General features: G+C 39.0%; 1 protein-coding gene and 1 pseudogene across 6 annotated transcripts in view; both read left to right on the top strand.

The window, feature by feature from the left end:
- SRP54 (signal recognition particle 54) overlaps positions 1–26,726 on the top strand; it is a 49,043-nt gene that overhangs the window by 7,113 nt on the left and 15,204 nt on the right. For all 5 annotated transcript variants that reach the window (XM_032242558.1, XM_032242553.1, XM_032242554.1 and 2 more), the window contains 9 exons: positions 6,973–7,083; positions 10,365–10,456; positions 11,416–11,500; positions 18,230–18,334; positions 19,833–19,899; positions 19,980–20,037; positions 23,717–23,867; positions 25,897–26,045; positions 26,357–26,457. In XM_032242558.1, coding sequence (XP_032098449.1) covers positions 7,006–7,083; positions 10,365–10,456; positions 11,416–11,500; positions 18,230–18,334; positions 19,833–19,899; positions 19,980–20,037; positions 23,717–23,867; positions 25,897–26,045; positions 26,357–26,457 — 886 coding nt within the window. In that variant the 5' untranslated portion in view covers positions 6,973–7,005. The remainder of the gene's footprint in view (positions 1–6,972; positions 7,084–10,364; positions 10,457–11,415; positions 11,501–18,229; positions 18,335–19,832; positions 19,900–19,979; positions 20,038–23,716; positions 23,868–25,896; positions 26,046–26,356; positions 26,458–26,726) is intronic.
- On the top strand, positions 3,497–8,618 carry LOC116526278 (annotated as a pseudogene). The gene is made up of 2 exons (XR_004258075.1): positions 3,497–3,507; positions 8,101–8,618. The product of XR_004258075.1 is annotated as an ATP synthase F(0) complex subunit C1, mitochondrial pseudogene (transcript).

Genomic DNA, 26,726 nt, shown 5'->3' with positions numbered 1-26,726 from the left:
TTTCCAGTGGGTGTATTCAACCCTGTAATTTAAAGCATCATTCATACTCTAGGACTTAAGGCTGTGTAGCCAAAGGACTGTGGAAAGTCATTTTACTTTTTTTTTTTTTTTTTGGCAGAGAATGTCTGTTCTAATTTCTACCCTACTTATGTCATAAAATCATCGTGAGAGTGGAGTGAGATAATAGATGTTCGACTGTAGAAGTACTAAGTGGTAATCACCTTTCTAAAAGCCCCATCTGAGATTCTTGTGTGAAGTTCTACCATATACAGATTTATGTCTGTAAATCTTTTTAGTTAGTCAAGAGAATCTTGAGAGTGTACCTGAATTGTAGATTCCTCCAATCTGAGATGTAGGCTTAGCTATTAACACAATACAAAAGGTGTTTTCCACTTTAGCATACATATTAGAACATGGTGAGGTTAATTTTTAAGTATCTTGTTGGAAATGCATGGCAGGGAAATTCTGAAGAAGAGTTATAAGTAATGACAAATAGATATATTTAATGTACAGTATAAATTACCCAAGTTATTGATTTTCTTTTGATTCATTGTATTATTTCTATTGATTTATTTTAGTGGCTTTTAACAGATATTTGCAATGCCTTTCATGACTTTGGTTCTCTGGTCTCACTTTTCCCCGAAGGTCTTAAATATATCATTCCATTCACTCATTATGTTCATTTTTGAGAAAAGTAAATTTAGTTCATTATGGAGCAAGGATTTACTTTATAAGGCTGAGGATAGATAAAACAATGAGCTCACAAGAGAGAGCAAAAGAGGCAAAAATCCCTGCCCTCATGCAACTTACATTTCTTTTTTTTTTTTTTTTTTTTTTCCCCCGAGGTGGGGTTTTGCTCCTTCACCCAGGCTGGAGTGCAATGGCACAGTCTCAGCTCACTGCAACTTCCACCTCCTGGGTTCAAGCCATTCTTATGCCTCAGCCTTCTAAGTAGCTGGGATCACAGACATCTGCCACCACACCTGGCTAATGTTTGTATGTTTAGTACAGACAGGGTTTTGCCGTGTTGGGCAGGCTGGTCTCGAACTCCTTATCTCAGGCAGTCCCCCTGCCTTCGCCTCCCAAGGTGCTGGGATTACAGGCATGAGCCACCGTGCCGGCCACAGCTTACATTTCAACAGTGAGATTATAAATGCCAAATAATATAAATAAACCATATGTCAGTTGATAATAGAACAATAGGAAAAGAATAAAGGGGAGGGAGTCGCAGTTACTAGGTGATTAGGGAAGACCTCACTGAGAAATAGGATCTGGACAGATCTGAAGGAAATGAGAGAGGGAGTTACCTTGTCAAGCAGAGGAAGAGCATGCCATCTAGTACTGACGTGCTGAGGTAGAAATGTGTAGCAGCAATAGCAAGGAGGTCAGTATGATTAAAATCATTCTTGTGTGCTTGTGTTTTGAGGGGGCCTTACAGGGTCCATTATGAGGACTTTACGTCTGTATGCAATGAAGTCATTGAGATTTTTAGCAAAATTCTAACAAGAAGTTTTCAGGAACACATCGTTCTTGGACATTGTAGAGGAAACACTAAGTAAAAGGTATTATTAGAGTTCTTACTCCTCTACTGAAATGCAGAATTTTGTTTTATTTATTTATTTATTTATTTTTGAGACAGAGTTTCTCTCTTGTCCCTCAGTCTGGAGTGAGTTTCTCTCTTGTCCCTCAGTCTGGTTGCAATGGCTCACTGCAACCTCCGACCTCCTGGTTCAAGCGATTCTCCTGCCTCAGCCTCCTGAAAGCTGGAATTACAGGCACACGCCACCACACTGGCTAATTTTTGTATTTTTAGTAGAGATGGGATTTCACCACGTTGGCCAGCCTGGTCTCGAACTCCTGACCTCAGGTGATCCACCTGCCTTGCCTTGGCCTCCCAAAGTGCTGGGATTATGGGTGTGAGCCACTGGGCCTGGCCAGATTTTATTTTATATATTAAAAATATATGTATTCATGTAGTATATAATAAAATATTTTTTTAATTTAAGGCAAAAATGTTTTAAAATACGCTGCCAGTAAGAACTTACAAAAGGAAAAGTATATTGGAAAACCTCACAGAAGTTTAAAAAATTTTTGAATTTAAAACAACCAGTTTAAATGGAAAGTTAGATTTATATTTAAGAATTAGGCTGGTCCGATGGTAGTGGGTTATCAGAACTTATTAACATTAATGTTGGTGGGGCGTGGTGGCTCACGCTTGTAATCCAAGCACTTTGGAGGCCAAGGCAGGCGGATCACCTGAGGTCGGAAGTTCAAGACCAGCCTGACCAACACAGTGAAACCCCATCTTAAAAACAAACAAAAAAAAAAGCCGGGCGCGGTGGCTCACGCCTGTAATCCCAGCACTTTGGGAGGCCGAGGCGGGTGGATCACGAGGTCAAGAGATCGAGACCATCCTGGTCAACACGGTGAAACCCCGTCTCTACTAAAAAACTACAAAAAATCAGCTGGGCCTGGTGGCGCGTGCCTGTAATCCCAGCTACTCAGGAGGCTGAGGCAGGAGAATTGCCTGAACCCAGGAGGCGGAGGTTGCGGTGAGCCGAGATCGCGCCATTGCACTCCAGCCTGGGTAACAAGAGCGAAACTCCGTCTCAAAAAAAAAAAAAAAAAAAAAAAGCGAAAATTAAAAAAAAATAAAAAAAAAAAAATAAAAACCACACATTAATGTCACTTAAGTTGGTATACAACCCCCAACTGCTAAATTTGACTAGCTTTAAAAAAAAAAAAATTTAAAAAACAACTAACTAGGCAGCCATGAAAAGAATGAAATCATGTCTTTTGCAGCAACACGGATGGAGCTGGAAGCCATTATCCTCAGTGAACTATCCTCAGTGAACTAATTCAGAAACAGAAAATCAAATATCTCATTCTCACTTGTAAGTGGGAACTAAACAGTGGTACACATGGATATAAAGATGAAAATAACAGACTACTCCAAAATGGGGAAGATTGGGAGGAGACTGAGGATTGAAAAATTACCTTTTGGGTTCAATGTTCAGTATTTGAGTGATGTGTACACTTTACGTCCAATCCCCACCATTACACAGTATACCGATGTAACAAACACACACATACCCTCTGAATCTAAAATAATTTAAAAAGTAAAAGTACGCTTCCTAGAGTTTGCTGTGAAAAAGTTAACTAGTATAGCTTGCTTGCTTGCTTGCTTATTTATTTATTTATTTATTTGAAGACGGAGTCTCACTCTGTTATTTATTTATTTATTTGAAGACGGAGTCTCACTCTGTTGCCCAGGCTGGAGTACAGTGACGTGATCTCAGCTCACTGCAACCTATGCCTCTTGGGTTCAAGCGATTTCTCCTGCCTCAGCTGCCTGAGTAGCTGGGACTACAGGCATGCACCACCACACTCTGCTAATTTTTGTATTTTTAGTAGAGATGGAGTTTCACCATGTTGGCCAGGCTGGTCTTGAACTCCTGACCTCAAGTGATCTGCCTGCCTCAACCTCCTAAAGTTCTGGGATTGCAGGTATAAGCCACAATGCCTGGCCTAGTATAGCTTTTTGAAATGAAGGATGATTTGTTTATGATATGATCTCTAAAAAAGTTAATTGTGGTGTCATAAAAGTAGGATTATGTCACTCCTAGTACCACCATAGTAAAGGAGATGAACTGAAATATCTGAATCTTATTTCTTAAATGAAGAATAATAACTTAAGGATCAATAGTTGTTTTGTATAATAGGTATGGGATAAGAAATAAAAAGTCCTGGATCTTTTCCATGAAGTAGTTGGCTCTCAGGATACGTAACAATGTAATTGTAAGAAAATCTTTTATGGTAAGCAATTTCTTTTTCAATTTCATCAATTATTGGTAGTAAGTTTTTTTTTCAAAGTTCTAAATTACAAAATTGTACTTGAGTGAAAGTGTAGTGTTTGATTTATAGCTCAGCCTGGGATATCTGTTTACCAGTGGTAGGTCCTTGAATGCATTTTCCCTTTCTGCCTGTTTTTGATTCACCTTCTACTTTCTCTATGGTGAATGAGTCAGCTATTTCATCTTCCTGTTTGTCTTATTTATTTATTTAGATACCGACTTTCCCTCTTGTTGCCCAGGCTGGATTGCAGTGGCGCGATCTTGGCTCACTGCAACCTCCACCTCCCAGGTTCAGTTGATTCTCCTGTCTCAGCCTCCCTAGTAGCTGGAATTATGGGTGCCTGGCACCATGCCCAGCTAATTTTTGTTTGTTTTTTTAGTAGAGACAGGGTTTTGCCATGTTCACCAGGCTGGTCTTAAATGCCACCTCAGCCTCCCAAAGTGCTGGGATTACAGGCGTGAGCCACCACCCCAGCCCTGTTTTCTCTTATTTTTAATCTCCTGTGTATTCTGTAGAAGGGATCTAATCTGGATAATCTTGGTTGACTAAGTTAGACTAGCTTAGCTTGGAAGGGTTACCAAAACAGCTGATTTTTTTGTGTTTTGTTTTTTTCTGAGCTGGAGTCTCGCTCTATTGCCCAGGTTGGAGTGTAGTGACATGATCTCGGCTCACTCCAGCTTCCACCTCCCAGGTACAAGCGATTCTCCTTCCTCAGCCTCCCGAGTAGCTGGGACTAAGGTGCCCGTCACCACGCCTGGCTAATTTTTGTATTTTTAGTAGCGGCAGAGTTTTTCCATGTTGGCCGGGATGGTCTTGATCTCTTGACCCTTGTGATCTACCCGCCTCAGCCTCCCGAAGTACTGGGATTGCAGGCATGAGCCACCACACCTGGCGAAAACAGTTGTTTTGAACAGTTAGCTTTTCTGCCAATATTGTTTATATTGGAAAATTGATATTCCCTAGACCTTGTTTTTAGAGCCCTTTGAAAGCTCTCTTTCCCTCTAACTGTATAGCCCTCTGTCCTGACCAGAATGTTTTATTTCCTGTTCCTTAAATAATGCCCAGTGATTTATAAGTACAGTGCATATATAAGGCATAAGTATGTCCCAGATGACTTAACTCTCTCTCCATTTCTGCTAATTCCATTTCATAAATGGAATTTTGTCTTCTCCAGTTATCCAAATTCTACTCTTATTTCAGGACCAAATTCATACTTAGTCTTTCCAATAAAGCCCGTACCACTCTGCCTTAGTCTAAAATGCTTTTTCTTTCCTTTTTTGTCACCCATGCTGGAGTACAGTGGAGTGATCATGACTTCCTTGGCTCAAGCAGTACCCCCCTCAGCTTCCCGAGTAGCTGGGACTACAGGAATGTGCCACCATGCCTGGCTACTTTTTTTTTTTTTTCTTAAGAGATGAGGTTCTGCTATGTTGCCCAGGCTGGTTTCCAACTTGTGAGCACAAGTGATTCTCCTTCCTTGGTCTCCTAAAGTGCTGGGATTACAGGCATGAGCCACTGTGCCTGGCTTTTTTCTTCCTGTTTCTTTCTTTCTTTTTTTTTTCGTCTCTTGTTCCAGAAAAGCAGAATCTCAGATGGTGGATATATGTGTGTATGCAGAGAGAGAGAGAGAGAAAGAAAGATAGATATTTATTATAAGGAATTGGCTCAGACCATTATGGAGACTAAGTCTCAAGATCTGAAGGATGAGTTGGTAACCTGGAGACCCAGGAGAGCACATGGTGTAGATCCAGTCTGAATCTGAAGGCCTAAGAACTCAGAGAGCCATTGGTGTTTTAAGCTAAAGGCTTGAGACCCACGAAGAACCAGTGTTTCAGTTTGAAGGCAGGAAAAGCTGATGTCCCTGTTAGTAAGCCATCAGACAGGAGGAATTCTGTCTTAGTATTTATTTTAGTGTTCATTTGTATGCCTTGTCCTACTAGCTAGTAGATAAGCATCTTGAGGGCAGGGGATACAAATCATATTTGCTTATCATTCGTAAGCGCTTGAATTTTTACAAGTAGTAAGTAGATCTAATATATAATACTTTATAAAACAGTAACATTTTAGAGCTGGAAAGGGTTTTTGACTAGTTCAGCCTCTTATTTAACTGAAACAGAAAGTCTGTTGCATGTGACTATTTTTTGGAAGAACCAGGATTAGAATTTTTTTTCGATTCCTCATCCAGGGCTTTTTCAAATAATTATTATTAATAATAAATGATAACTTAAATCGTTATCTTATTTTAGAGTTTTCCTGGAATCAGAAACAGCTTTAAAATGGGAAGAGTACCAGCCTTGGCACCGTAATATAGTGAGACTCCGTCTCTTGAAATAATTAAAAAAAATTAGCTGGGCATGGTAGCATGCACCTGTGGTCCCAGCTACTTGGGAGGCTAAGGCAGGAGGATTGCCTGTGCCCAGGAAGTTGAAGCTGCAGTCAGCTGTGATCACGCTACTGCACTGAAGCCTGGATAACAGAGTGAGACCGTGTATCAAAAAAAAAAAAGATAGAAGAGTAAAATAATATACCTCTTTCCTTGATGGTTAGAAGAATAAAATGAAATCATGTACGTGGAATCACTTAGTGCAGTGCCATAATATAGCTAATAGCTCAACAATTGCTTTTTTTGTATTAGAAAAGTTATTAATTAAAACCTTTTTTTTCCTTTTTTGTTTTTGCTTAGGAGCAATAATCAAAATAGTTTGCAGAGTCCTTTAATGTGGAAAATTAGGCAATATTCCTGGAGATTTCACCATTTTTCCTCTTTTAATTTAAAAATGTGCATGATACAAAATTCAGTTATTCCAAAGTTTTATGCCAAAAAAAGAACTTACTTAATGTGCGATTATGTCATTATTTCCTCAAAGGATATTATTTGACGTGTTAAATTTGCTGATTCATATACAAGATTCCAATTAAGTATTTGAATGTAAGCCATCATAACCAAGTAGCAGTTTTATCTTTATGGCATGACTTTATTGAAGCACAGGTTGAGGCTATGGAAGGTGAAATTACAGTATGTAAACGCTAGAGTAATTTGAACGTAAATACTCTTTAGAATTCTTTAGTCATGGGAATTGAAACTGATTATTTTCATTTAATTTTTTTCCTTTCTAGAGTTCTTTGTAGGTACATCTTAAAGCTGTCAAGATGGTTCTAGCAGACCTTGGAAGAAAAATAACATCAGCATTACGCTCATTGAGCAATGCCACCATTATTAATGAAGAGGTATGTAAAATATATGAAATATATATGCTTGTGTATGATCACTAGCATTGGGAAGATGGATTTTTAATATTCCCTATATTTATATTTATTTTGATGTAGACTTAATACCTGTAGATAAAAACTTAAAAGTGGATACAGTGGCCGGGCGCGGTGGCTCAAGCCTGTAATCCCAGCACTTTGGGAGGCCGAGGCGGGTGGATCACGAGGTCAAGAGATCGAGACCATCCTGGTCAACCTGGTGAAACCCCGTCTCTACTAAAAATACAAAAAAGGAGCTGGGCATGGTGGTGCATGCCTGTAATCCCAGCTACTCAGGAGGCTGAGGCAGGAGAATTGCCTGAACCCAGGAGGCGGAGGTTGCGGTGAGCCGAGATCGTGCCATTGCACTCCAGCCTGGGTAACATGAGTGAAACTCCGTCTCAAAAAAAAAAAAAAAAAGTGGATACAGTAAGTAGTGTTTTATTGAGAAATTAACTACAACTTCAAATTTGCTTTGACTTTCTGTATTTTCCCAAAAAAAATCCAAAACAAAACTGACCTTAACTTAAATGAAAAATAACATGTTTTATCCTTTGAAAGTGGCTTAAATCTGGAACTGTACTTTTGTTTTTTTTATTGATATAGACTTAAAATTTTATTATCCTGCTGCTTTCTTCTTGGCGAGGCCTCTGCTTATCTGTCCTTTTATTTATTGATTCATTTGTTTTTTATTTTTCCCAACTTACTGGTATTCAATTATCTGTCATTTTCTCTGTGACTTTTATTTAGCATTCTTATAAAAGGTTAGCATTTGCATCTTGTCTGTTTTGATTCATTTTTTTTGAAATCTTCAGTTTTTTGCAGATTTTGTAAGCTGCTCCTTAGCTATATTGTTTTAAGATACTTCTTTCTCCCATTTGTCCCCCACAGGTTGTATCTTAATGGTTTATTAATTGAAAAAGATGTCTATGGTTCACAAGTATACTTTATATTTTGTATTGACAATGGAAAAGGGAGACCTAGGGCTAAAGCTGGGAGACTGAAAAATGCAGATCACCGGGGCATTACTCATTTCTCCGGCTCTGATCCGCTGTTGTGCCAGGGGTCTAATCAGGCCTGTGCCTGCCTCCTTCTTGAATAGCCCAGAGAATTCATCTAAACAGCCTTCCTGCAGCAGCTCCCCACTCCAGGTGGCCCAACGGGAGTTCCAGACCAGTGTTGTCTCCTGGGACATTGACACAGCAGCCAAGTTTATTGGTGCTGGGGCAGCCACAGTTGGTGTGGCTGGTTCAGGGGCTGGCATCGGAACGGTGTTTGGCAGCTTGGTCATTGGCTATGCCAGGAACCCATTTCTCAAGCAGCAGCTCTTCTCCTACGCCATTCTGGGCTTTGCCCTGTCTGAGGCCATGGGGCTCTTCTGTTTGATGGTCGCCTTCCTCATCCTCTTCGCCATGTGAGGCTCTGTGGGGTCACCTGCCTGTCCCTGCTGCGGTGACTCCATACCATTCCTGGTGCTGGGGTGTGCTAAGCTTTACCATTAAACACAATGTTTCTCTTAAAAAAAAAAAAAAAAAAAAAAAGGAAATGTACTGAATTTGGTGTTAGACAACATTTGTTAGAGTCTCACGTCTCACTGCAGCAATTTAGTAGCTGTGCGATGTAAATTTGGGCATCTCAACCTTAGATTGCTTAGTGTATAAAATAGGAAAATAGCATTTATCATAGAAAATGTTTTTAAGTATCAAATGAACTTTCTAACTTGGAGGTTAGAAAACAAATTCTAACGCAGAATATGATCTCGATAGTTAAATAATTTGAAACCATCTTAGAGATCATTTAGTTCAGCCTCTTGTTTAACAAAAACAGAAAGTCAGTTTCATGTGATTGTTTATTTGGAAGAACCAGGATTAGAATCTTTTTTTCCTAATTCCTCATCCAGGGTTTTTTCTAATAATTCTTATTAAACAATAAATCACAAATCATTGTTTGGTCTTGTAATTCAGAATAAATCAACTTTCCAAACCATTTTCCCTGTTGTGTAGTAGCCCTTATGCTCTCTGCCTTTGTAGTAGAAAGAAAACCAGGGGAGGAGTGCTTAGTGGAAAGTAGGGTAACATCTGTTGCTTAAATTTTCAGCTTATCTGTTCTTGATACTGTGCTGCTAACTGATTAACAAAGAGAAAGCCCTCTAGTGAAAGATCAGTTCCAGTTTTATCAGACCCGTTTAATGAGGGATAAAGAAAACTAATAAGCCTACGAAGTAAGTTGAAGGAGAGGGTTCATTGAATAAATATTTGAGGGCCTATGTTTTTACGAACAGTTTTGCTGGCACCAGCGATACAGTGGTGAACAAAATAGACTAAAATTCCTACCCTCATAGAGCTTACATTCTAGTGTGTGAGCACTTCATATGCATGAGTGGCTAAAGCCTCTTTTCTTAAGACTTTTTATTTTATGACCTTTTAACTACAGTGCCTTGCAATTCAACAAATGTGATAATAATAAGTTATTAATGGAGGATAGTCTCCTTTCCAACAGTATTTTTCTGCTCCAAGTAAAAATGGCAAGACTGGGTAACTTTCTTCTGTCACATTTACCTCTATAGTTGTCCAGTTAAGAAGAGCAAATATTGTGACTATATACCACTACATATTAGCAACAGGAGCTCTTCAATAATGTAGAAAACATCAAAGGCAACATCTATTATGTAGTAACTTTTTTTGGCTTGAATATTGTCTTTATTATTACATTTTTTGTTGTGTTATTTTATTTTGAGACAAAGTCTCACTCTCACCCAGGCTGGAGTGTGGTAGCATGATCTTGGCTTACTGCAGCCTCTGCCTCCTGAGTTCAAGTGATTCTCCTGCCTCAGCCTCCTGAGTAGCTGGGATTATAGGCACATGCCACTATACCCAGTGAATTTTTGTATTTTTAGTAGAGATGGGGTTTCACCATGTTGACCAGGCTGGTCTTGAACTCCTTGCCTCAAGTCATCTGCCCACCTCAGCTTCCCAAAGTGCTGGGATTACAGGTGTTAACCACTGTGCACGGCCTGTAATTACTTTTATATAGGAATAAAATTGTGGTGATTAATACGTGGGTGTATGAAACTAAATGGGGTTTCTTATTTTGACAAAATGACTAAACATTTAATAAAATTATTTCTCCAGAAATAACTGAAAAGCCCAGTAGTGTAGTGTTATTTTATTAAGCTATGGTTATATAAGTGATCAACTATTGTTTTTAGGGAACTGAAATGATACATTGGGTACTTTAAATTTCAATTATTTCTTTACTTTCAGGTATTGAATGCTATGCTAAAAGAAGTCTGTACCGCTTTGTTGGAAGCAGATGTTAATATTAAACTAGTGAAGCAACTAAGAGAAAATGTTAAGTAAGTTAAATTAATCAGGTAAAAAACAGGCATAGCTAAGTTTAATTTATTGGAAAGAGGCACTAACTAGAAATGTTTGCTTTATCAGGAATCATTTGTGCTCTGCAGCACTGCAAAAGTGCTGGGTTAGAGCTCATATGTTGGACAAGTTCATGTGTAGTACGTTTCCATAATGATGGTTCAAAGAATAAACTAATATGATTTTCATTTCGTTACCATTTTTTTTTCTATTTTTCTAGTCTTTTATTTGGATGGATTCGATTAAATACTATATAGTGATTTAATATATAAAGCCTTCTAACGTTCAGGCTCTTCATAGAAAAGTACTGCCATTTTATTCTTTTTAGACTTAAGATGATATTAATCAACCTTCATTATTGGAGAACTGTATTCTCTTTTGTTCTTTTGGTTTCTCTGTTTCATATTTGAATGAAGAATTAATGTGTGTGGTCTCAGTTATTTTATTCATTGGGAGAGGCACTGAGTTGGCAGGACACACAGAACAATACAGGTAGCTCAGTTAACGGCTTAATCTTATCCCTTATCATGCTTTAGACATCTCTCCTTTTATTGTTCCACCAAGATTAATTGTGGGACTACCAGTATTTAAGCATTTAGAAATAAAGTAGTTCTGATTTCTGTTGTAAAGATATGTAAAATATATGAGCTGCAAGAAAAGTAAATAAAACTAGTTATTTGTGGTGATATTAGGACAAATTAATATTTGTAATTTCAAGTGTAATCCTTGAAAACCAAAGTCTTGCATCCAATATTTCATGGTTAAAACTCTTTGTGTTCTAGACTTATGAATCTGTAGTGATTACATACATGTTAATTGGAAGACTGTTAATATGAATGACTGAATAGCCTTACATTCTTTGGAGCAGAAGCTTTTTTTTCTTAGAGTTTCTTAATTGATTTTCTCTTCCCTACCCCAATCACCAACCACCATTATAAAGGTCTGCTATTGATCTTGAAGAGATGGCATCTGGTCTTAACAAAAGAAAAATGATTCAGCATGCTGTATTTAAAGAACTTGTGAAGGTAAAAGTATATGAAGATTGTACTGTGATTCTATACTCTGGATAAAAATATATTAGCACTACAAGTATTTCAGAATCATTTTTAATATGTTTTTATAGAATATTCATCTGTATTAAAATATTAATGAAAAGATTGTTAAGTAAAAGATTGTTAAGTTTTCTTAGAGACCTATTTTTATTATGGACTTTACTGAATACAGAATTCTGACTGCAGATATGAAGGTTTGTACTGTTCCTGCAAAAAATGCCAAAGCCAAGATACCATGAGTGAAACTTGACAACAGATTGATTGATGGGAGGACCTCTCTGAGATTTTCCTCTTTCACTATCATGTTTTGCCTAGTGATGGCTCTGCTTTTATATGGCAAAGTCACATATAGCAAATATTCTTTTCTACACTATTCATTGTGTACAGAATTCCCTTTGCAAAGACCAAGTATCCCAATTCTTGCCTAGATTATGAACAATTTTGAATTAGTGAATATAGCCGGTTGCCCTGCCTTACCTTATTGCTGATCATGCAAATTATTGTGAAAATCTTAGAGCTTTAAAAAATATATATTGGCTCAACTGTAGAAGAAAAAAAGAAAGGAGCTGTTAAAAAGTTACTTCAGGCACAGTGGCTCATGCCTGTAATCCCAGTGCTTTGGGAGGCAGAGGTGGGAGGATTGCTTGAGGTCAGAAGTTTGAGACCAACCTTGGCAAAATAGCAAGAACCAGTCTCTACAAAAAAAAAAAAAAAAGTTGGTAAAAAGAGATGATGCAGGCCAGGTGTGGTGGCTCACACCTGTAATCCCAGCACTTTGGAAGGCTGAGGCGGTTGAGTCACCCAAGGTCAGGCATTGAAGATCAGCTTGGCTAACATGGTGAAACCCCTGTGATTGTGCCACTGCCCTCCAGACTAGGGGAAAGGGTGAGACCCTGACTCAAAGAAAAACAACAACAAAAAAATTTTTTTGGAGTAATAGATGCCTACTAGTTCTATAATAATTTTTTTTCCATGTTGTATGAATATTTTCTTTTTTTTGAGTCTCTCTCTGTTGCCCAGGCTGAAGTGTAGTGGCATGATCTCTGCTTACTGCAACCCCTGCCTCCCAGGTTCAAACAGTTCTCCTGCCTCAGCCTCCCTAGTAGTTGGGATTACAGGTGTCTGCCACCACATCTGGCTAATTTTTTTTTTTTTTCTTTTCTTTTTTTTTTTTAGGGACGGAGTTTTGCTCTTGTTACCCAGGCTGGAGTGCAATGGCGCGATCTCGGCTCACCGCAACCTCCACATCCTGGGTTCAGGCAATCCTCCTGCCTCAGCCTCCTGAGTAGCTGGGATTACAGGCACGCGCCACCATGCCCAGCTAATTTTTTGTATTTTTAGTAGAGACGGGGTTTCACCGTGTTGACCAGGATGGTCTCGATCTCTTGACCTCGTGATCCACCCGCCTCGGCCTCCCAAAGTGCTGGGATTACAGGCTTGAGCCACCGCGCCCGGCTTAATTTTTTTTTTTTTTTAATTTTTTAATTTTAGTTCAGATGAGGTTTCACATGTTGGCCAGGTTGGCCTCGAACTCCTGATCTCAAGTGATCCACCCACCTCGGCCTCCCAAAATGCTGGGATTACAGGCATAAGCCACCTCTCCCGGCCTGAATATTTCCATTTACTGTTTTGGTACCAACTGCTCTGACAGGCTTTTGAAAAAGTTCAGTGTTTCAGATGATTATGTCATTTTCGTTTACTCCACTAGGCTAATTAATAAAAAAGAAATTCAGACCTAAAAGAGGTCAGAATTTATCCAGTTCATACTTACCAGTTTGCAGTTGAGAAAACTGAGACAGCTAGTTTGTGGCAGACCCACGTATGATCTCCAAACTCCTTGTGTAAGACTCTGATTGCCTTTCACTTAGTGTCTGAGATCAGAACAGTGTGAGTGGAATTTTTCCTTTTGTTTCTTTTAAGAGACAGTCTTACTCTGTTACCCAGACTGGAATGCAGTGGTAACAGTCATGGCTCACTGCAGCCTCAGCCTCCCAGGCTAAAACAATACTCCTGCCTCAGCCTCCCAAGTTGCTGGGACTACAGGTACATGCCACCACACCCAGCTAGTTTTTGTAATTTTTGTAGAGGCAAGGTTTTCTTACGTTGCCCCAGCAGGTCTTGATCTCCTGAGCTCAAGTTATCCATCTGCCTCTGTCCCCCAAAGTGTTAGGATTACAGGTGTGAGCCATTATGCCTGGCCAGAAATTTTTGTTGTTAGGGTCTGGTAACTACAGGCAATTCTGGAGCATCAAGTACTTTATTAAGAAGCATTTATTGAGTACCTACTTTATTCCAGAAAGTATGCCAAATGGTGCTGACAGCAGAGATAATTAAGACTGGTCTTTATACTCAGATGCTTATGGTCTAGAGCAATGGTGTACAAAGCAAGGTCAAAATTATTTTCATGGCCGGGTGCAGTGGCTCACATCTGTAATCCCAGCACTTTGGGAGGCCGAGGTGGGTGGATCACTAGGTCAGTAGTTCAAGACCAGCCTGACCAACATGGTGAAAACCCTGTCTCTACCAAAGATACAAAAATTAGTCAGGCGTGGTGCGGCGCACCTGTAATCCCAGTTACTTGGGAGGCTGAGGCAGGAGAATCGCTTGGAACCCGGGAGGCAGAAGTTGTCGTGAGCCAAGAGTGTGCCATTGCACTCCAGCCTGGGTGACAGAGGGAGACTCTGCCACAAAAAAAAAAAAAAATTATTTTCATAATCATACTGAGACACTGTGACTTTTTTACTATGTTGATATTTGCACTGAAAACAATGGTAGGTAAAACTCCCTAGTATGAATCAAGGCAGTGGCACCAAATGATACTAACAGTTACTGGACTCTTCATTTATTTATTATTATTATTATTATTATTTTTGAGACAGAGTCTCACTACTCTTGTTTCCCAGGCTGGAGTGCAATGGCACAATCTCAGCTCACTGCAACCTCTGCCTCCCGGGTTCAAGCAATTCTCCTGCCTCACGCTCCTGAGTAACTGGGATTACAGGCATGTGCCACCCCGCCTGGCCAATTTTTGTATTTTTAGTAGAGGCAGGGTTTCTCCTTGTTGGTCAGGTTGGTCTCGAACTCTCGACCTCAGGTGATCCACCTGCCTCAGCCTCCCAAAGTGCTGTGATTACAGGCGTGAGCCACCACGCTCGACCTTTATTCTTATTTCTGAAGACAGAGTCCCTGTCATTCAGGCTAGAGTGCAGTGGTGTGGTCAGAACTCACTGCAGCCTCAAATTCCTGGCCTCAAGTGATCTCCTCTCCTCAGCTTCCAGAGAAGCTCAGACTATAGGCATGCACCATCATGATTTGTTGTTGTTTTTTGAGACAGGGTTTTACTCTGTCACCCAGGCTGGAATGCAGTGGTGTGATCATGACTTGCTATACGCTCATCCTCCCTGAGCCCAGATGATCCCTACATCTGAGCCACCCGAGTAGCTGGGACTACTACTCCTTGAGCCCAGGAATTCAGGACCAGCCTGAGCAACATGGCGAAACCCCATCACTACAAAAAAATATAAAAGTTAGCTGGTCACGGCAGCTTAGACCTGTAAACCCAGTTACTTGGGAGGGTAAGGTGGGAGAATCGCTTGAATCTGGGAGATGGAGGTTGCAGTGAACAAAGATGGCGCCACTGCACTCCAGCCCCTGCAACAGAACAAAACCTGTCTCCAAAAAAAAAAAAAAAAAAAAAAGCCGACGGGCACAGTGGCACACACCTATAATCCCAGCACTTTGGGAGGCTGAGGTGGGTGGATCACCTGAGGTCAGAAGTTTGAGACTGGCCTGATCAACATTGTGAAACCCCGTCTCTACTGAGTACAAAAAATTAGCCGGGCATGGTGGCACTTGCCTGTAGTCCCAGCTACTTGGGAGGCTGAAGCAGGAGAATTGCTTGAACCCAGGAGGTGGAGGTTGCAGTGAGCTGAGATCGTGCCATTGCACTCCAGCCTGGGCAACAAGAGCAAAACTCCATCTGAAAAAAAAAAAAAAGAACTTATATCTATCATCTGTCTCCTCTGAGTTTGACAGTATTCCACTACTTACTTTTCTGATGAGTGTCAGTATTGATATTAATGAATAAAGTTTTTTGATTATGTATAATCAAATATATCAGTGATGGGAGATCTGAATAACTCAGTGAACCAGCGTTTTGTGAATAACTAATGTGTGATGTTACAAGATTCATTTAAAATCCAAGATGGAATCAGGGATTTTAATGTAACAGAGTATAAAAGTTTATATGGTTTTAGATTTTACATTGCAACTAACCTTTACAAACTAACATGATTATAAAGAAGTCCTGAGACCAAGAAGTTGAAAACTGCCGTTCTTGAGGGTGGGAAGAAGAGAAGATAAATTTATAAAATAATTATTTAGTAAAAGATACATGTTCCAAATAATGGATCCATAGAGAGCTGGGAGATTTTGCCGTGACATGTAGAAAATGGAGGTGAATATGGAGCAGCATCAGTGTACTGAAAGGATCTATGAGGAAGGGAAGTGGATTTATATTTAAGACAGATTTTGCCTCTTTCAGAAGTTTGCCTAAGGGTAGGTCGATGCCTAGGAAAGTATAAGAAAATGTGTTTTCCTTCCTTCACTACTTCATGGCTTTCCTTGAAATTCAGGTATAATACGGATTATGTAATTTTTATGGTATTGTATAGGATGGCTTGGCAGACTTTCAAAGGTTTAACTTTTGTGAACCACGTGATTTCTGTTGCAACTACTCAGCTTTGCTGTTGCGGCACAAAAGCAGTAAAGGGTCTAGGCACAATGGCTTACACCTGTAATTCCAGCACTTCAGGAGGCCAAGGCTGGAGGATTGCTTGAGACCAAGCGTTCAAAACCAGTCTGGGCAACATAGTAGTAACCCGCCTCCACAAACAAATATTAAAATTAGCCAGGCATCGTGACGCACGCCTGTAGTTCCAGCTACTCAGGAGGCTGAGATGATAGGATCACTTGAGCCCAAGAGTTCGAGACTGCAGTGAGCCGTGTTTGTACCACTGTACTCTGGCCTGGGTGACAAAGTGAGACCCCGTCTCAAAAAAAAAAGAACAAAAAAAGTAGTAAATGAATGGGCATGGCTGTATTACATTGGAACTTTTTTCAGTGTAGTAACTAGAAATGTAATAACTTTATAGTCTCTTGCCCAGGCCAGAGTACAGTGGCCTGCGTAGCTCATTGCAGTCTCAAACTCCTAGGCTAAAGCAATCTTCCTGCCTCAGCCTCTGATTGGCTGGGATGACAGGTGCATGCCACTACATCTGGCTAATTAAATTTTTGTAGAGACAAGATCTTGCTATGTTGCCCAAGCTGGTCTCAGTTGATCCTCCTCCTTTGGCCCCCACAAAGGGCCAGGATTATAGGCATGAGCCACCAAGCTCAGCCTCCATTGAAATTTTATTTGCACATAGTTTACCAGCCCCGATCTAGGACATTAACTATTATGGATTTATTATTATATCATACATTTCAAGCTTCTAAGAACTGACTCCCAAGTGAATTATTTTTTAAATGTCCGTGCTCTTTTAAGTTGGAGACCTGTCACTATATGAACCTCAGTTTTCCACTGGCTGTCATTTTAAAGTTAGTGATTATTTTTTATTAGCCCTCTAAATATAATAAATTTACAGTCAATATTTGGCATTGGAGAATTTATAATTTGACCCGGAAAATCTTTTACATATAATCTGTAATTTTGTTAAGTAAATATTTGTCCAATTGAACGTGGACATTAGCACTCTTGAGTATGGCATCCACTAGCCACATGTGGCTATTGAGCATTTATAATGTGGCTAGTCCAAACTGAGATGTGTTTTATATATACACACCAGATTTTCAGACTTGATATGGGAAAAGGAATGTAAAATAGCCAATTAATTTTTTTATATAGATTACGTATAAAAATGATAATTTTTAGATATATTGTGGCAAATGTTAAAATTAGTATCACCTGTTTTTACTTTTTAAAATGTCATTACTGGAAATTTAAAAATTCATGTGTGGGCCTCATATACATTTTTGTGTTACATTTCTGTTGTGCTGCTGTAGATTCCTCCTTTGGCTTAAACTTGGTTTCACGTTTTATTTTATACTCTAGGTTGTTCTAAAAAAATGTGAGATCTTTACCTCTGAATTGGTTTGGAATATAGGCTTGATTATGACTTCACAATGCATTATTTTATGTTCTTAAATTTTACCCTGTATATACAAAGGAGAATAGTTGTATTAGAATAGCAGCATTATGGTAGCTTTTATATGAAAATGTCCGTAAATTATCTTCATAATTTAAAAGTTGTGGGAGGGCACAGTGGCTCACGTCTGAAATCCCAGCACTTTGAGGCTGAGACAGAAGGATTGCTTGAACCCAGAAGTTGGAGAAGTTGGAGACCAGCCTGGGCAACATGTCAAGACTCTGTCTCTCAAAAAAAAAAAAAAAAAATTTTTCTTTTAATTAGCTAGATATGGTGATGTGTGCCTGTAGTCTCAGCTACTTGGGAGGCTGAAGTGCAAGCATCATTTGAGCCCAGGAGGTCAAGGCTACAGTGAGCTCTGATTATGCCACTGTACTCCAGCCTATATAACAGACTGCACCCCTGTCTCAAAAAAGGAAAAAAGTTATAGGGGAGGGGTTTTGAATTTAAATGTATGTTAACCTGATTTTATTTTTAATTTGTTTTTGTTATTTAGCTTGTAGACCCTGGAGTTAAAGCATGGACACCCACTAAAGGAAAACAAAATGTGATCATGTTTGTTGGATTGCAAGGGAGTGGTAAAACAACAACATGTTCAAAGGTAAATTAAAGTTAATTTAAAAAGAAGTCATGGAGGATAGGTTTATATAAATCAAGTTTTATATTAAAGCCAGGCTTTATAATATTGTTGCTTTATAACTTTGTGTTACTTGATGTATGTTTTTAAGTAGTTTTTTTGTAGGATAAGAAGAGAGATCCTCATAGTTTCTTATCATTTATTTTTGTAAGAAGGTAGACATCTATAACTATGCTATTTCTTTTATTAAAAAAAAAAAAAAAAGACAATTCCTATCCTTTCAGGAAGTGAATATATGATTTTTGGAGAAGAGAACATGAAGTTTACTTTATCCACTATGGCTCAGTATTCCTTTTTCAGGTTCCCACCCAGCATACTATAGATCTTCATTTTGCATATCCTTATGCTATTTTTTTTTTTTTAGACAGAGTCTTGCTTTGTTGCCCAAGCTGTAGTGCAGTGGCATGTGAATATGGCTCACTGTAGCCTTGACCTCTTTATGCTAATTATTTTTTTGGGGGAATGGAGTCTCTCTCTGTTGAGAAGCTGGAGTACAGTGGCAAGATCTTGGCTCACTGCAACCTCCACCTCAGGTTCAGGCAAGTCCCCTGACTCAGTCTCCCCAGTAGCTGGGAATACAGGTGCCCCCACCACCATGCCTGGTTAATTTTTTGTATTTTAGTAGAGGTGGGGTTTCACCATGTTGTCCAGGATGGTCTCAGTCTCCTGACCTCATGATCCACCCTGACCTTCCAGAGTGCTGGGATTACAGGTGTGAACCACCGTGCCCAGCCGTTTGCTAATTTTTAATTTGGTTTACTACTACTCTCTCCTGAATTGGGTGTCTCACCAATATTACGGGATTTTTCCACAAGCTTCATCTATGTTACAGTTTGAGGGGGGACATGAGAAAATGATTTTTAGATCATTTTGTTGTTTTTAATTAACATTAATAGTAGTTAATATTTTTTACTATCATTATTTGCTACTTGATAATTTTATTTTATTTTTATTTTTTTTATTTTTTTATTTTTTTTGAAGCGGAGTTTCGCTCTTGTTACCCAGGCTGGAGTGCAATGGCACGATCTCGGCTCACCACAACCCCCACCTCCTGGGTTCAGGCAATTCTCCTGCCTCAGCCTCCTGAGTAGCTGAGATTACAGGCACGCGCCACCACGCCCAGCTAATGTTTTGTATTTTTAGTAGAGACGAGGTTTCACCATGTTGACCAGGATGGTCTCGATCTCTTGACCTCGTGATCCACCTGCCTCGGCCTCCCAAAGTGCTGGGATTACAGGCTCGAGCCACCGTGCCTGGCTGATAATTTTATATTTGAATGCTACTGTGTGATAATTAGAATATAAACTTTTTAGGAGATTTGCCATATTCAAAAATTTTTAATAATATTTTCGGGAGAATTATAAGCAGTTTTATTTTACTCCTTAGGTAAATAAGGATAAACAGAAGATGTATAGTTTATTATATTTTATGATATTATATTTTTAAATCTTTTCTCACCCAGTTAGCATATTATTACCAGAGGAAAGGTTGGAAGACCTGTTTAATATGTGCAGACACATTCAGAGCAGGTAATGTGTTGAAATTTCAAAATTGTTTTCTGTAATTTTTATGTTCAAGTTTGAGGATTCATGAACTCTTTATCTTCTAGGGGCTTTTGACCAACTAAAACAGAATGCTACCAAAGCAAGAATTCCTTTTTATGGAAGGTAGGTTGCTGCTTTTTATTTTAATACTCACTACTCACATGCCTCTTCTTGTCTACTTTTTTTTTTTTTTTTTTTTTTTTTTGAAATGAAGTCTTGCTCTGTTGGCCAGGCTGGAGTACAACAGTGTGATCTCAGCTCACTGCAGCCTCCACCTCCTGGGCTCAAGCAACTCTGCTGTCTCAGCATCCTGAGTAACTGGGATTACAAGTGCCCACCACCACACCCAGCTATTTTTTTGTATTTTTTGTAGAGACAGGGTTTCACTACGTTGGCCAGACTGGTCTCAAACTCCTGACCTCAGGTGATCTGCCTGCCTTAGCCTCCCAAAGTGCTGGGATTACAAGCGTGAGCCACACACCCAGCCTGTCTGACTTTTATTTCATGCTATCTGGTTAACATATATTTAAAAGCTTAAATCCTTTCTGGAATAAGTAGGGGTATAATTAATTAATTATCATTTAGTACTATAATGTGACACTTCTGATTCAGCCTGGTACAACATTAGAGTTACAGCTCAAGTCGTCTGTTCCATTTATCTCTCTTGCAGGCTTTTTAAGTTTTCATGAGTAAAGAAGAGACTGTTTAATAAGTGGTATTTTACAGGAATACTGGCTAAAAATCAATGATGTGGCTTTGGCCAGTAGTTCAGGTGACTATCAACTAAATTATATCATTTGCGGATTAAAAGCCCTAAAAAGATAACTGTTGATCCACTATTTTTTTGTTTTTGTTTTTGAGACAGTCTCACTTTGTTGCCAGGCTGGAATGCAGTGGCACCATCTCAGCTCACTGCAACCTCTGCCTTCCGAGTTCAAGTGATTCTTCTGCCTCAGTCTCCTGATTAGCTGGGATGGGACTACAGGCGTGCACCACCATGCCCAGCTAATTTTTGTATTTGTAGTAGAAATGGGACTTTACCATTTTGGCCAGGATGGTCTCGATCTCTTGACCTTGTAATGTGCCCACCTCAGCCTTCCAAAGTGCTGGGATTACAGGCGTGAGCTCTGGCACCCAGCCTAGTCACTAATTTTTAAAACTGTATTAGATGTGTTATAGCTTCTTTAGAATATGTCCAGCAGGTTTTCTGACTTTTTTTTTTTTTTTTTTTTTAAAAAACAGGGGGTTTTTTATTTTTAAAAAAAAAAAAAAAAAGAAAAAAAACATAGGTATTAGAAACAGTTCTTATCTTTAAAAAAATCCTAACATTTTTTAATCTGTTAGAAAATTCTAACATTTTTTTAATCTGTTAGAAATATCTTTTAAAAAATGACTGAGGCCAGGCGCAGTGGCTCATGCCTATAATCCTAGCACTTTGGGAGGCCGAGGTGGGTGGATCACCTGAGGTCAGGAGTTCAAGACCATCCTGGCCATCATGGTGAAACCCTATCTTAAAAAAAGAAAAAAAGAAAAAAATGACTGAAAGAAAACCAAATTAAATTTTAAAAATATAGCCATTCACTAGCTTTTTTGGCTAGCCATGAAGTAAAAGTCTTTTTAAATAAGCAGTCCCTTTAATCTGTTAGAAATCATTAAAAAAATGACTGAAAGAAAACAAATAAACATATCATAGCCATTCACTAGCTTTTTTGGCTAGCCATAAAGTAAAAGTCCTTTTAAATAAGAAGTCCCTCAAATAAGTCCTTTTAAATCCAGTCTAGACTGTATTCTTTTTTGAGACAGAGTCTCACTCTGTTACCCAGGCTGGAATGCAATAGCGCGATCTCGCCTCACTGCAACCTCCGCCTGCCGGGCTTAGGCAGTTCTCCTGCCTCAACCTCCCAAGTAGCTGGGATCACAGGTGCCCGCCACCAAGCCTGACTAATTTTTGTATTTTTACTAGAGATGGAATTTTACCATGTTGGCCAGGTTGGTCTCAAACTCTTGACCTCAGGTGATCTGCCTGCCTTGGCCTTCCAAAGTGCTAGGATTACAGGTGTGAGCCACCGTGCCTGGCCATGCCCCGCTACTTTTTTTTATATAATTTTATTTTAATCCTATGTTGCCTAGGCTAGTCCTGAGCTCCTAGGCTCAAATGATCCCCCTACCTCAGCCTCTCAAAGGGCTAGATTTACAGGCTTGAGCCACTGTCCCCAACCACATACATATTAAGTGTATTTCTACCTGTTTTCAGTGATCTTAATTTAGGGGAAAAACTTTTTTTTTTTAATGTTATATGTCTTTACTTGACAGTAGTGATCTGCATATAAAAAGTTACCACTAATCAGAATAATGCGAATTAAAATATCTCATTTCTTGATTTTCAAGTTGACAAAGATTTTATTAGGGACTGTGAAAATGTAGTGAAATAGAGATCAGATTAAACTTTTATGGATGAGGTTTGCCTCATAAAAGTGAAAAGCCTTAAATGATCATACCATTTGTTCCAAATTCAACTTATAAGAGTGTATGATAACATCGTGCCAAAGAAGAAACATTTATGTATCATTTATATTGGCTTTATTTTTAATATCAAGAAATTGGGAAAACTGCTATGCATAGTGGCTCACCTCTGTAATCCCAGAACTTTGAGAGGCTGAGGTGGGAGGATCGCTTAAGCCCAGAAGTTGGACACTAGCCTGAGCAACATAGCAAGACCTCATCTCTACAAAAAAATAAATTTAAAAAAATTTTTAAAAGAAATTGGAAAAATATGAAATATCTAATGGTAGGGCATTATTTAATAAACAATATAGCCATCTGATACAATGCTGTATAACTTGAAAGTTATGTTTTAACAGAAATATTTTTTCTTTTTTCCCCTCTGTGTTATTTTTGTTGTTTTGTTTTTTTGTTTTTTTTTTTTGAGACGGAGTTTCACTCATGTTACCCAGGCTGGAGTGTAATGGCGCGATCTTGGCTCACCACAACCTCCGCCTCCTGGGTTCAGGCAATTCTCCTGCCTCAGCCTCCTGAGTAGCTGGGATTATAGGCACGTGCCACCATGCCCAGCTAATTTTTTGTATTTTTAGTAGAGACGGGGTTTCACCATGTTGACCAGGATGGTCTCGATCTCTTGACCTCGTGATCCACCCGCCTCGGCCTCCCAAAGCGCTGGGATTACAGGCTTGAGCCACCGCGCCTGGCCTCCCCTCTGTGTTATTTTTAAAGAGACATGGTCTTGCTCTGTTGCCCAAGTTGGAGTGCAGTTGCATGATCGTAAGCTCACTGCAGCCTCGAACTCATGGACTCAAGTGGTCTTCCTGCCTTAGCCTCCCAAGTAGCTGGGACTATATGTGCATTCCACTATGCCAGCTAGTTTTTAAAATTTTTGTAGTGATGGAATCTCACTATATTGCCCAGGCTTGTTACAGGAATATTTACTGGTTTTATAAAATGCTTCCAAATGGATGTTAAATGGAAAAATACATGTGAAACACTGTGAACATGAGTTCAGTTATTAAAGAAGATATAAAAAATAAATTTGAAGGAGAGACAATTCATTCAGAAAAGACATGTAGTAGAATTATACTGGGTTTTGGAATTGGAAAATCAGATAATGCTTCATGCTTTTTTAGAAGTAGATTCTGAATTTAATACTTAATAGATTTTCTTTATCCAAATTGAAATCGGGGTCATTTTGGCTTTTTCAAAATAGCTTAAAGGTAGACTAACAATTTCTGAATTAATAATATTTGGAAGTTTTGCCATTGTTATTAAATCATTTGTCCATGTTACATAGCTATACAGAAATGGATCCTGTTATTATTGCTTCTGAAGGAGTAGAGAAATTTAAAAATGAAAATTTTGAAATTATTATTGTTGATACAAGTGGCCGCCACAAACAAGAAGACTCTTTGTTTGAAGAAATGCTTCAAGTTGCTAATGCTATAGTAAGTAGCTTTCAATGTAACGCCATTATTAGGACTTCGGTTAATTTATTTACAAAACCGGATTGAGTATATGACCAATATAAATTGCTCTTTGCCTGTGAGGCAGATCCCAAGTAATTTATTTTTGTTTTGGGCATCTATATCTGTGTGGTAAGGACTTAATTTCATCATTTTTGCTCTCCATTAAATATAAAATTTTCTTAAGTATGAAAACATAATTTCCTTTCTCATTTATCCTGTTAGTAGCCATAAGAAAACATTTAAAAACTAGTAATAAGCCTTTAATGTCTATTGAATTTCCTTTTTAAAATTCAGTTGGAAATAGATGAATTTTGAAAATTTTCCAAAAGGAAGCATTAAAAAATATTAATGGGGCCGGATGCGGTGGCTCATGCCTGTAATCCCAGCACTTTGGGAGGCCGAGGTGGGTGGATCACGAAGTCATGAGTTCGAGACCAGCCTGACCAACATGGTGAAACCTGTCTCTACTAAAAACACAAAAATTAGCCGGGCATGGTGGCACACGCCTATAATCCCAGCTACTTGGAGGGCTGAGGCAGGAGAATCTCTTGAACCCAGGAAGCGGAGGTTGCAGTGAGCCGAGATTGTGCCACTGCACTCCAGCCCAGGTGACAAAGTGAGATTCCATCTCAAAAAAAAAAAAAAAAAAAAAAAAAAAAAGCTAGGCTCAGTGGCTCACGCTTGTAATTCTAGCACTTTGGGAGGCCAAGGCAGGTGGATCACAAGGTCAGGAGTTCGAGACCAGCCTAACCAACATGTTGAAACCCTGTCTCTACTAAAAACACAAAAATTAGCTGGGCACGGTGGCACACGCCTATAATCCTAGCTACTCGGAGGGCTGAGGCAGGAGAATCTCTTGAACCCAGGAGGTGGAGGTTGCAGTGAGCCAAGATCATGCCACTGCACTCCAGCCTGGGCAACAGAGTGAAACTCTGTCTCAAAAAAAAAAAAAGAAAAGAAATCATCATCATTTTGTGTCTCTTTAAAAGTGTGATAAAAATAATTTAGGGGAGAAGAAGCAGTTTATAGATACTTGCAGCATATGTTATTAGGAACCGATATCTTGCCATTGGAGTGTTAGCAGTAATTCTTTGGTTTGTGGTTAATCCTAGTAAGTTTCTTTTTAGTTATGTTGTTATTTTGACCAAGTTGTGCAGATCTAAGGGAAATAGCCTTAGTGTATTTTATCTATTTTGTTTTCAGTATACACTCTCCTACTTCATATTTTTTCTGATTTGCCTTTGCACTTTTTTTTTTTTGCCTAGAATGCCATTCTTTCAAATCTTTGTATAACTTTTTCATCTTTATTCATCCCTTAGCTCAAACATTAGGTCCGGAGAGGCCTTCCCTGACTACCCTGCTAGAAGATGTCAAACATTAGGTCCAGAGAGGCCTTCCCTGACTTCCCTAGAAGATGCCTCATATACTTCAAAACTGATACTCTTTATCCCATTTTCGTTGTTGTACATCTGAAATGTTTATTTATTATCTATGTCCTCTGACTAGAATGCAGTTTTCTTAGGACAGTGATTTTCACATTTACCTTTTTTGTCCTCAGGACCTAGATGGTACCTAATAGCACATAGTACTTCCTCAACAAATATTTATGGATTGAACACTTATTTATACTGATATTGTGGGGGTTTTTTTCCCTGGAGATGGAGTTTCACTCTTGTCGCCCAGGCCTGAGTGCAGTGGCGTGACCTCAGCTCACTGTAACTTCCACCTCCTGGGTTCAAGTGATTCTCCTGCCTGAGCCTCTCAAGTGGCTGGGATTATAGGCTGGCTATTTTTTGTATTTTTAGAAGAGGCAGGGTTTCACCATGTTGACCAGCCTGGTCTCACTAACATCAGATGATCCACCCGTCTTGGCCTCCCAAAGTGCTGGGATTACAGGCATGAGCCACATGCCCAGCTCTAAATATTGTTTTATAGCTTCTAATGATGACATTTGCTTAGGATCAATACACATCTTTTCTAAAGTATCTTTTCTATTTAAACTTTCTAGCAACCTGACAACATTGTTTATGTGATGGATGCCTCCATTGGGCAGGCTTGTGAAGCCCAAGCTAAGGCTTTTAAAGATAAAGTAGATGTAGCCTCAGTAATAGTGACAAAACTTGATGGCCATGCAAAAGGAGGTGGTGCGCTCAGTGCGTAAGTATCATTGATACTGTTGTCCTCTGACTTGGGATTATATGGGGAAGGATATATGTTTATAGCTTTCATATTGATCATTTAAAATATGTTTCATTAGTGAACCTAGTATGGTTTATAAAGGAAGTTTAAAAAGAAACAATTTTGGAGCCTGTCTGATAGAGTTCTTTTGTAACTAGTGAAATGAAACTTGAGTTTTGTACCTTTGTCTAATTAGCTTTGGAGGCAGATTCACTTCGAATTTCAGATCTGCTGGACATTTATGGGGTTCTTTTGAAGTTATTTTATATTTTCTTTTTTTTTTTTTCCAGAGTTGCTGCCACAAAAAGTCCTATTATTTTCATTGGTACAGGGGAACATATAGATGACTTTGAACCTTTCAAAACGCAGCCTTTTATTAGCAAACTTCTTGGTATGTACAGTGGTGGAGATATAGAAAAATCTCCGAGAAATACTATGTATCTTTAGGACTAAATAGGATTTTAATTCTGCCTCACTAATTTAAGAACATCATTTCCTTCTATGACTTATTTTCCTTACCTGTAAAATAGAGATAATGGTTATTGGCTTTCTGTGGTGAAAGTGGTAAAATGAAGTATCTAGTAGAAAGTTCTTTTTTTTTTTTTTGGAGACCCCACTGGGGTTTGGAAAGTTCTTTGGAAAAGCTTTAGAGCACAATAC

The sequence above is a fragment of the Sapajus apella genome, unplaced genomic scaffold (genome assembly GCF_009761245.1).
Source record: "Sapajus apella isolate SASKATOON/1434 unplaced genomic scaffold, GSC_monkey_1.0 scaffold50, whole genome shotgun sequence".
NCBI classification, from domain to species: Eukaryota; Metazoa; Chordata; class Mammalia; order Primates; family Cebidae; genus Sapajus; species Sapajus apella.
Note: the sequence above shows the minus strand (reverse complement) of the source record. Positions and strands in the feature narration are given on the sequence as shown.